This window comes from Pongo abelii, chromosome 11 (genome assembly GCF_028885655.2).
Source record: "Pongo abelii isolate AG06213 chromosome 11, NHGRI_mPonAbe1-v2.0_pri, whole genome shotgun sequence".
Lineage (NCBI taxonomy): Eukaryota > Metazoa > Chordata > Mammalia > Primates > Hominidae > Pongo > Pongo abelii.
In genome coordinates, this window is record NC_071996.2 from 81,134,126 (window position 1) to 81,145,967 (window position 11,842).

General features: G+C 37.6%; 1 protein-coding gene across 3 annotated transcripts in view; it reads left to right on the plus strand.

The window, feature by feature from the left end:
* The window catches only part of PLEKHA3 (pleckstrin homology domain containing A3), a 31,030-nt gene extending 19,464 nt beyond the window's left edge, over positions 1-11,566 (plus strand). For 2 of the 3 annotated variants that reach the window (XM_054549557.1, XM_054549558.1), the window contains exons 7-8: positions 7,549-7,664; positions 8,832-8,978. In XM_054549557.1, coding sequence (XP_054405532.1) covers positions 7,549-7,664; positions 8,832-8,977 — 262 coding nt within the window. In that variant the 3' untranslated portion in view covers position 8,978. Of the gene's footprint in view, positions 1-7,548; positions 7,665-8,831; positions 8,979-10,264 lie in introns of those variants that run through there. The other variant, XM_002812634.5, reaches the window with a different exon arrangement.
* The last annotated feature ends 276 nt before the right edge of the window (positions 11,567-11,842 follow it).

An 11,842-nucleotide genomic window follows, 5' to 3' on the forward strand; every position in this document is an offset into this window, starting at 1 on the left:
ACATGTGCCATGCTGGTGCACTGCACCCACTAACTCGTCATCTAGCATTAGGTATATCTCCCAATGCTATCCCTCCCCCCTCCCCCCACCCCACAATAGTCCCCAGAGTGTGATGTTCCCCTTCCTGTGTCCATGTGTTCTCATTGTTCAATTCCCGCCTATCAGTGAGAATATGCAGTGTTTGGTTTTTTGTTCTTGTGATAGTTTACTGAGAATGATGATTTCCAATTTCATCCATGTCCCTACAAAGGACATGAACTCATCATTTTTTATGGCTGCATAGTATTCCATGGTATATATGTGCCACATTTTCTTAATCCAGTCTATCATTGTTGGACATTTGGGTTGGTTCCAAGTCTTTGCTATTGTGAATAATGCTGCAATAAACATACGTGTGCATGTGTCTTTATAGCAGCATGATTTATAGTCCTTTGGGTATATACCCAGTAATGGGATGGCTGGGTCAAATGGTATTTCTAGTTCTAGATCCCTGAGGAATCACCACACTGACTTCCACAAGGGTTGAACTAGTTTACAGTCCCACCAACAGTGTAAAAGTGTTCCTATTTCTCCACATCCTCTCCAGCACCTGTTGTTTCCTGACTTTTTAATGATTGCCATTCTAACTGGTGTGAGATGGTATCTCATTGTGGTTTTGATTTGCATTTCTCTGATGGCCAGTGATGGTGAGCATTTTTTCATGTGTTTTTTGGCTGCATAAATGTCTTCTTTTGAGAAGTGTCTGTTCATGTCCTTTGCCCACTTTTTGATGGGGTTGTTTGCTTTTTTCTTGTAAATTTGTTTGAGTTCATTGTGATTCTGGATATTAGCCCTTTGTCAGATGAGTAGGTTGCAAAAATTTTCTCCCATTTTGTAGGTTGCCTGTTCGCTCTGATGATAGTTTCTTTTGCTGTGCAGAAGCTCTTTAGTTTAATTAGATCCCATTTGTCAATTTTGGCTTTTGTTGCCATTGCTTTTGGTGTTTTAGACATGAAGTCCTTGCCCATGCCTATGTCCTGAATGGTAATGCCTAGGTTTTCTTCTAGAGTTTTTATGGTTTTAGGTCTAATGTTTAAGTCTTTAATCCATCTTGAATTGATTTTTGTATAAGGTGTAAGGAAGGGATCCAGTTTCAGCTTTCTACATATGGCTAGCCAGTTTTCCCAGCACCATTTATTAAATAGGGAATCCTTTCCCCATTGCTTGTTTTTCTCAGGTTTGTCAAAGATCAGATAGTTGTAGATATGCAGCGTTATTTCTGAGGGCTCTGTTCTGTTCCGTTGATCTATATCTCTGTTTTGGTACCAGTACCATGCTGTTTTGGTTACTGTAGCCTTGTAGTATAGTTTGAAGTCAGGTAGTGTGATGCCTCCAGCTTTGTTCTTTTGGCTTAGGATTGACTTGGCGATGCAGGCTCTTTTTTGCTTCCATATGAACTTTAAAGTATTTTTTTCCAATTCTGTGAAGAAAGTCATTGGTAGCTTGATGGGGATGGCATTGAATCTGTAAATTACCTTGGGCAGTATCGCCATTTTCACAATATTGATTCTTCCTACCCATGAGCATGGAATGTTCTTCCATTCGTTTGTTTCCTCTTTTATTTCCTTGAGCAGTGGTTTGTAGTTCTCCTTGAAGAGGTCCTTCACGTCCCTTGTAAGTTGGATTCCTAGGTATTTTATTCTCTTTGAAGCAATTGTGAATGGGAGTTCACTCATGATTTGGCTCTCTGTTTGTCTGTTGTTGGTGTATAAGAATGCTTGTGATTTTTGTACATTGATTTTGTATCCTGAGACTTTGCTGAAGTTGCTTATCAGCTTAAGGAGATTTTGGGCTGAGACAATGGGGTTTTCTAGATATACAATCATGTCGTCTGCAGACAGGGACAATTTGACTTCCTCTTTTCCTAATTGAATACCCGTTATTTCCTTCTCCTGCCTAATTGCCCTGGCCAGAATTTCCAACACTATGTTGAATAGGAGTGGTGAGAGAGGGCATCCCTGTCGTGTGCCAGTTTTCAAAGGGAATGCTTCCAGTTTTTGCCCATTCAGTATGATATTGGCTGTGGGTCTGTCATAGATAGCTCTTATTATTTTGAGATACGTCCCATCAATACCTAATTTATTGAGAGTTTTTAGCATGAATGGTTGTTGAATTTTGTCAAAGGCCTTTTCTGCATCTATTGAGATAATCATGTGGTTTTTGTCTTTGGTTCTGTTTATATGCTGGATTACATTTATTGATTTGCATTCGGTTTGCCAGTATTTTATTGAGGATTTTTGCATCAATGTTCATCAAGGATATTGGTCTAAAATTCTCTTTTTTGGTTGTGTCTCTGCCCAGCTTTGGTATCAGGATGATGCTGGCCTCATAAAATGAGTTAGGGAGGATTCCCTCTTTTTCTGTTGATTAGAATAGTTTCAGAAGGAATGGTACCAGTTCCTCCTTGTACCTCTGGTAGAATTCAGCTGTGAATCCATCGGGTCCTGGACTCTTTTTGGTTGGTAAGCTATTGATTATTGCCACAATTTCAGCTCCTGTTATTGGTCTATTCAGAGATTCACCTTCTTCCTGGTTTAGTCTTGGGAGAGTGTATGTGTCGAGGAATTTATCCATTTCTTCTAGATTTTCTAGTTTATTTGCATAGAGGTGTTTGTAGTATTCTCTGATGGTAGTTTGTATTTCTGTGGGATCGGTGGTGATATCCCCTTTATCATTTTTTATTGCATCTATTTGATTCTTCTCTCTTTTTTTCTTTATTAGTCTTGCTAGTGGTCTATCAATTTTGTTGATCCTTTCAAAAAACCAGCTCCTGGATTCATTAATTTTTTGAAGGGTTTTTTGAGTCTCTATTTCCTTCAGTTCTGCTCGGATTTTAGTTATTTCTTGCCTTCTGCTAGCTTTTGAATGTGTTTGCTCTTGCTTTTCTACTTCTTTTAATTGTGATGTTAGGGTGTCAATTTTGGATCTTTCCTGCTTTCTCTTGTGGGCATTTAGTGCTATAAATTTCCCTCTACACACTGCTTTGAATGCATCCCGGAGATTCTGGTATGTTGTGTCTTTGTTCTCGTTGGTTTCAAAGAACATCTTTATTTTCTGCCTTCATTTCGGTTATGTACCCAGTAGTCATTCAGGAGCAGGTTGTTCAGTTTCCATGTAGTTGAGCGGTTTTGAGTGAGATTCTTAATCCTGAGTTCTAGTTTGATTGCACTGTGATCTGAGAGATAGTTTGTTATAATTTCTGTTCTTTTACATTTGCTGAGGAGAGCTTTACTTCCAAGTATGTGGTCAATTTTGGAATAGGTGTGGTGTGGTGCTGAAAAAAATGTATATTCTGTTAATTTGGGGTGGAGAGTTCTGTAGATGTCTATTAGGTCTGCTTGGTGCAGAGCTGAGTTCAATTCCTGGGTATCCTTGTTGACTTTCTGTCTCGTTGATCTGTCTAATGTTGAGAGTGGGGTGTTAAAGTCTCCCATTATTAATGTGTGGGAGTCTAAGTCTCTTTTTAGGTCACTGAGGACTTGCTTTATGAATCTGGGTGCTCCTGTATTGGGTGCATATATATTTAGGATAGTTAGCTCTTCTTGTTGAATTAATCCCTTTACCATTATGTAATGGCCTTCTTTGTCTCTTTTGATCTTTGTTGGTTTAAAGTCTGTTTTATCAGAGACTAGGATTGCAACCCCTGCCTTTTTTTGTTTTCCATTTGCTTGGTAGATCTTCCTCCATCCTTTTATTTTGAGCCTATGTGTGTCTCTGCACGTGAGATGGGTTTCCTGAATACAGCACACTGATGGGTCTTGAGTCTTTATCCAATTTGCCAGTCTGTGTCTTTTAATTGGAGCATTTAGTCCATTTACATTTAAAGTTAATATTGTTATGTGTGAATTTGATCCTGTCATTATGATGTTAGCTGGTTATTTTGCTCGTTAGTTGATGCAGTTTCTTCCTAGTCTCGATGGTCTTTACATCTTGGCATGATTTTGCAGCGGCTGGTACCGGTTGTTCCTTTCCATGTTTAGCGCTTCCTTCAGGAGCTCTTTTAGGGCAGGCCTGGTGGTGACAAAATCTCTCAGCATTTGCTTGTCTATAAAGTATTTTATTTCTCCTTCACTTATGAAGCTTAGTTTGGCTGGATATGAAATTCTGGGTGGAAAATTCTTTTCTTTAAGAATGTTGAATATTGGCCCCCACTCTCTTCTGGCTTGTAGAGTTTCTGCCAAGAGATCCGCTGTTAATCTGATGGGCTTCCCTTTGAGGGTAACCCGACCTTTCTCTCTGGCTGCCCTTAACATTTTTTCCTTCATTTCAACTTTGGTGAATCTGACAATTATGTGTCTTGGAGTTGCTCTTCTCGAGGAGTATCTTTGTGGCATTCTCTGTGTTTCCTGAATCTGAATGTTGGCCTGCCTTGCTAGATTGGGGAAGTTCTCCTGGATAATATCCTGCAGAGTGTTTTCCAACTTGGTTCCATTCTCCCTGTCACTTTCAGGTACACCAATGAGACGTAGATTTGGTCTTTTCACATAGTCCCATATTTCTTGGAGGCTTTGCTCGTTTCTTTTTATTCTTTTTTCTCTAAACTTCCCTTCTCGCTTCATTTCATTCATTTCATCTTCCAGGGCTGATACCCTTTCTTCCATTTGATCACATCAGCTCCTGAGGCTTCTGCATTCTTCACGTAGTTCTCGAGCCTTGGTTTTCAGCTCCATCAGCTCCTTTAAGCACTTCTCTGAATTGGTTATTCTAGTTATACATTCTTCTAAATTTTTTTCAAAGTTTTCAACTTCTTTGCCTTTGGTTTGAATATCCTCCCGTAGCTCGGAGTAATTTGATCGTCTGAAGCTTTCTTCTCTCAGCTCGTCAAAGTCATTCTCCGTCCAGCTTTGTCCCGTTGCTGGTAAGGAACTGCGTTCCTTTGGAGGAGGAGAGGCACTCTGCTTTTTAGAATTTCCAGTTTTTCTGCTCTGTTTTTTCCCCATCTTTGTGGTTTTATCTACTTTTGGTCTTTGATGATGGTGATGTACAGATGGGTTTCTGGTGTGGATGTCCTGTTTGTTAGTTTTCCTTCTAACAGACAGGACCCTCAGCTGCATGTCTGTTGGAGTACCCGGCGGTGTGAGGTATCAGTCTGCCCCTGCTGGGGGGTGCCTCCCAATTAGACTGCTCGAGGGTCAGGGGTCAGGGACCCAGTTGAGGAGGCAGTCTGCCCGTTCTCAGATCTCCAGCTGCGTGCTGGGAGAACCACTGCTCTCTTCAAAGCTGCCAGACAGGGACATTTAAGTCTGCAGAGGTTACTGCTGTCTTTTTGTTTGTCCGTGCCCTGCCCCCAGAGGTGGAGCCTACAGAGGCAGGCAGGCCTCCTTGAGCTGTGGTGGGCTCCACCCAGTTCGAGCTTCCCGGCTGCTTTGTTTACCTAAGCAAGCCTGGGCAATGGCGGGCACCCCTCCCCCAGCCTCGCTGCCGCCTTGCAGTTTGATCTCAGACTGCTGTGCTAGCAATCAGCGAGACTCCATGGGCGTAGGACCCTCTGAGCCAGGTGTGGGATATAATCTCCTGGTGCGCCATTTTTTAAGCCCGTTGGAAAAGCGCAGTATTTGGGTGGGAGTGACCCGATTTTCCAGGTGCCGTCTGTCACCCCTTTCTTTGACTAGGAAAGGGAACTCCCTGACCCCTTGCGCTTCCCGAGCAAGGCAATGCCTCGCCCTTCTTCGGCTCGCACATGGTGCGCGCACCCACTGACCCGCGCCCACTGTCTGGCACTCCCTAGTGAGATGAACCCGGTACCTCAGATGGAAATGCAGAAATCACCCGTCTTCTGCATCGCTCACGCTGGGAGCTGTAGACCGGAGCTGTTCCTATTCGGCCATCTTGGCTCCCTCAGTCTATCTCCTAGTATTTAGTATAAGGGCCTGGCCTCAGTAGGTAGTCAGTAAAGAAAAAAATGAATTAATTAACCAGCAAGGTAAGCACCTTGCCAGCCATTTTACCTTTTTTAGATGTTTGAGATACAGTCATATATTGAAGAATGACTTTTCCATCAATGATAGACTGCATATGTGACAGTGGCCTCATAAGATTATAATACCATATTTTTACTGTACTTTTTCCATATTTAGGTATGTTTAGATACACAAATACCATTGTGTTACAGTCACCCACAACATTCAGTACAGTAACATGCAATATAAGTTTGTAGCCTAGGAACAATAGGTTATACCACATTGCCTACATGTGTAGTAGGCTATACTAACTAGCTTTGTGTAAGCACACTCTGTGATGTTTGCACAATGACAGAATCACCTAGTGATGCATTTCTCAGAATGCATCCTTGTCATTAAGAGACGCATGACTGTATATCAAGTGATGGTTAGACAGAAGTACATTTTTGATGTATTGAGACTCCACAGCTAGGGCTCATTTTACCTCAGCTGTTTATAGCATCATCTATTCATGCTGAGCAGTTGTTTCATTATGAGAGAAAGATCTTGCTGAAAAGAGAAAACCACTTGATATTTTAAAGTACGTATTCGTATCAATACATTTAAAAATTTTACCTTCTGGATAGATCTTACCAAAATGCTAAGTTGTTAAACTATTATTTTGTTAGGTAATAGTCCTTTAAGTTGCTATGGTTGTCTTATTTAGTTCTTTGGAAAGTGATTTAATTATAGTGGCATTAGCATTTATTTCTCTATATTTGGACTGTTAAATGCTGTTTTGTCATGTTTTAATTTTTTCCCCTGATGATTGTATCATCTTTGATTAAACTGTCAAATACTCAGAGGAATCCAATGATGTATATATCCAACCTTGTCAGGGAATCAAGAGTCCCACCAACTGAATTTTCCAGAAAAATGGAAGCTTAATCAATTTTTGACAAACTTTTATTTTTATCAAAGAAATTTTTCTATCCTTTCTACCTCATAAAATAATAATTTTAAAATCTTATTTGTTTCCTGATGAATCAAGGTTGTCATTAAGTACAGTAAAGTTGGACTGTTACAAAAATAGTAGCTGAGTTGCTGTTAGTTGGCAGTGATTTGCTTCTTTGTTTAATTTTTTGAGACAGATTTTTAAAAAAGTTTTTCTAGGCCCCTTTTTGCCATCTTTATCTTCTCTTGCTGTTGTCAGTGAGTCTACCTCTAGCTCTGTGAACTCCTTGCCCATCTCTTTCAGTCTGCTGGTTTTTATCAGATATAGTTTGACTTAAAATACATGCACTCATGAAACCTATGACTTTCAGTTTTCAAACATTTGTGAACTGACTGATATGTCTGCTCTCTGGAGTCTCCCCTATAGAAGTCACTACTTCTTCATTGTACCCCTCTTCTTTTTAGTTCAGCTCAGAAGCCGTATTCTCCAGGTTACCAACTGTCTTCTAAATGGGTTCACTTGTTTTTGACTTCTGAGTAGAATGTTGCTAACACGGGATGTTGAGCATAAAAATAATTATTTTTTCACTTAAAGAGAAGTCATTTAAAATTCCAGTTGAGTGTGTTTTTATTTATGTTAGGCCTTACAATTTAATGCATTTTATTTAATTTGCAGGAGTAGCCACTCTATAAAAGAACCAGTATCTACACTTCACCGACTCTCCCAGCGACGCCGAAGAACCTACTCAGATACAGATTCTTGTAGTGATATTCCTCTTGAAGACCCAGATAGTAAGTGACATAGATTCTGTCTCTTTCTTTGGCATATTCAGCAGAATTACTGTGGGGCTCTGTAATTTCTGGAAATGAAGTATACTGACTGAACATTGTACTTTGTTTTTTTGATTAATTCCTTAATTCAGAGGTAAGCAAACAGCGCTCAATCAATGAAAGCTCATATATCCCCTTACAAACAGGTTTGTTATTAACTAAGGAGTGCTGAGGATTTCTTTGTAAATATTGTATCTCAGATATATATTTATAGAATATCATGATCTTTTACCACCACTATACTTGCACTTAAAAAACATTTTAGAAGAAGGCATGAATTGTTAGCAGGATTCTAGGGGAAAATAAAGGCAAGTTCCAAGTTCATATAAAAGTCAGCATTGTCACTTTACTAAAATACCTTGAAATGGCTAAGGAAAAGAGTTTTGTCTGGTAGTCACGGTGAATTATAGTAGCATTCATTCCTGTACCTTTTTCTTCCTTATTAAAGAGGCAGCATACTGTGATTGAGTGTTTTTAGGAAAGGTTTTCTGATTTATGTTAAAATTTTTAAATTTTTCTCTTCAGAGAAGAAGCTTTGAAAGTGTGTCAGAATATCTAGTAAGATAGTAGTGACCATGATTTGCAGTGAACACAAATATAGTCTTATTATTACATCTCCATTAATAGACTTATACTCTCCAAGTCTTTACTATTTCTCAGGAAGCATGTGGGATAGAAACTATGTACAATTTCCAATTAAGGAACAGGTCGTGTTCCAATAGTTAGTTCATTTGTAAGTCAGTTGTTTGGAAAACAGATTTTATTTTTCTTGTGGAAATGACATGATAAGTGGTGGTTAGCTCTTTGGATAGCTAACCATTCTTTGGAAGAGCCCAGTGAATTCATAGTATGGCTGAAATGGGACAAAACAATGGTGTATTTCTAGCATTTGAGTGTATTGAAAACATTGATTAAGCTGGAGTTGTTTTATGTAACCAGAAAGTTAAACAGGTTTAGTTCATACATATGGCAATTTTAAAAAGGATTGCTGGTCATTTTTGGATTTTTAGGAGTTGATAGCATCTTTTTTTTTTTTAATGCCCACTTTTTTTTTAAACTGAACTAATCATCTATTTATTAATATATGGCACTATTCTATGCTCATTAACATTTTGAATTTAAATTGAGATATGGGTAGAGAAATGAAGGAAGGAAACTGGGAAGGAGAAGGGAGAATGAAACTTTCTTGGGCCAATCAAGCAAGACCTGGAAGAGAAGAGGAGGAGAGGAGGAGGAGGGTTAAAGAGGTTGAGTATGTGAAAAAAATTATCTGAGGCAGGTAAGATAGATTCTGATTCTCTTTATTCTTTATGCCTTTTACACATGACTCTTAATCCAGAGTTCATGAAGGAGTTCTGTATGCTACCTTGTACTTTTAAGTGCGACATCTTTTTTTTTTTTTTTAAGGGAATCATTTGTGATTACTAAAATAATTTTTTTTAAAGCCATCCATTTTTCTTTAGAATTCTTTTCTTCTAGTTACCCTAGTCCTGAATATTTGAAAACAGTTTTCAAAAGATCTAGGTGTACATGCTCTATTATATTTAGCATCCCCCAGTTTAACTGTTATGGACTGTAACAAAACTAGTCTCACACACACACACAAACACACACACACACACACATACATGCATACATATAGTTCACTTCTCTAGAACATCTTTAAATTAGCAAGTATAGACTAGGTCAGAAATTTTATCCTTAGATTTTTTCCTGTTTATACTAGTTTAGTGTTTCAATTAGCTGACAAAGCAAAGATTGAATTAGTGCTCTTTCTAGAAACTGTATATTTTGCAATTGGCAGTCTTAGTTGAAAGTTGTTACTCAAAAATATTCTTCTTGTGAAATGCAACTGCTTCTATTTTTTTAACAAGCTTTTTCAAAAAGTATGAAAGTAATAAATGATGATGGTAAACTCAAACAATATGTATAAAGGTACAACTGCCTTAGAACAGGACTATGCCAGTGTAGTCAGCTGTGTTAACATGGAGTTGCGGTGATAGTTCTGTGAGCTGCATTACAAATGGAGAAACGGGATCTTTTAGTATGAGGTACCTTCTCAGCTTTGCTCAGAAAGTCTTAGAATGAAAAGAGGAATACCTGAATTTAGTCCTCATTCTGTTACCAATTGTGTGATCTTGGGTAAGGCATGTATCCTTTTATGGGTCTTGGTTTCTTTGCCTAGGAACAAGGAGGATATTAACAGCATTAAAATAGGCTGAAAAAGCAATAGTTAATTAATAAAGATTAAATTCAATTCAGCAAATATTTATTGACTGCCTATTATGTGCCAACCATGATTCTAGCAGTGAACAAAACAAAAATCTCTACTTCAGGCAGTTTCGTCATTTATCTCATGAATTCCGATGTTTCTCCTTGTGGCTGTTGATACTCTAGTCTAAAAGTTAAGTTTTCCTGTATGAAACAAACAAGGAAATACAAAATTAGCTGGAAGCTAAAGGAATTTCATGTCCCTGAATAGGAAATTTAAAATGTTCTTTCACAGAGGACTGGAGTTAATATTGACAGGATGTTTAACGTTTTTATCAATGTCTTCATAGGACCTGTTCACTGTTCAAAAAATACACTTAATGGAGATTTGGCATCAGCAACCATTCCTGAAGAAAGCAGACTTATGGCCAAAAAACAATCCGAATCAGAAGATGCTCTTCCATCCTTCTCTTCCTGAAGAAACTGAAGTGTCCAACTTCCTCTAAGTATTGCTATGCAAAAGCTGCTGTAACTAAACTATTGTTATAGGGAGTAGTTTTTTCCCTTAGGACTCTGCACTTTATAGAATATTGTAAAACAGACAAACAAGAAAACAAACCACATACTTTTGAAGTGTATTTTATCTTTATATAGTTTGTTTGCAAGAGTATTTTCCTAATAACTTCACAGTATGAATGTGCATCTTTTTTTTTTTGAACAAATGATGGTGTAACATTTTGACATCCATAAGGACAAATGTAGATATTTTTCTAAAAAACTGTGAGGGGACTGACAGCTTGGTCAGGGTGTATTGTAGCTTATAAACATGAAATCTTATAAGGTTTCAGTTTGACAGAAGTGTGATATATGTAACTTGTGCCGTGGACCAAGTGGTCACTTTACCACAGCTAAAAATGAGTTACGATAGCAGCTTGATGGTGATTGTATTGTAATCCTTTAATCAAAAAGGAAACACAATATTCTAAGTATCTTTAGCCCAAATACCATGACATATTGAGCATCTTTAAATAACCAGACTGTATTGTCCTTCATATGTGAAGTTGACACTACTGATTTGTCAATACCAAATTTTGGGTTAAAGTGTTTAATTTTTATTTATTTATTTTCTTGTTGCCTCAAAAGATGATTGCATTCTAACTTTTGTGACCTACCAAATTTAAGATGTGTATACATTGTTCTTTATGTTGTTCTAGAAAAGAGATTTTAATGCTGTAGTGACTTTGCTCACTTACACCAGAGAAATAAACAACTTTCAGTGGAAGAGAATTTTAGTGCTTTTTTTTCCCTAAAATAGATATTAAGCTGCTGTTGTAAAGTATTGTTTGCAGCTCTTTCCAATATCTAGAGGCATTTTTATTTATGAATATTTATACAAAAAGGAATTCTGTCAAGATGACTGCTCTATATCACTTGAGAATGGCATTATTTAATTAAAGAACAAATAGCATTTTTTGGTAGTGCCTGTCCATACCTATTGTCATTGTTTGCCTTGTAATCTGTTTTCTTGAATTCATTTTGGGCTGATAGTTTTGTTTAAGGTTTTGGATAAGGAGCACTTTAAAACAAACTGGTGTGTTGTTTTTAAGTTAATCATATGTTTAATAAATGTGTGGTTTTTGCATTCAAACACATCATATAATACATTGTATTTTTTACATTCATTGATATTCTGTCTAATCTTTATTAGGCACTAATATAATTCTAATGGATTTGAGTTTGTTTGTATATTTAGGCCTGCTGGTGAAGACACAAATGAAGCATACTTTTTGTCGCCTGTGAGCTTAGAATGGTGTGACCTATTTCATTTTATTTCAATTTATCTTGTAAGTTTATGTGGGATATTTTAAAATAATTAATATTTGGTATTTGTTTAAAAAACTGTAATTATAGGCCTTCTATCTTAAGTT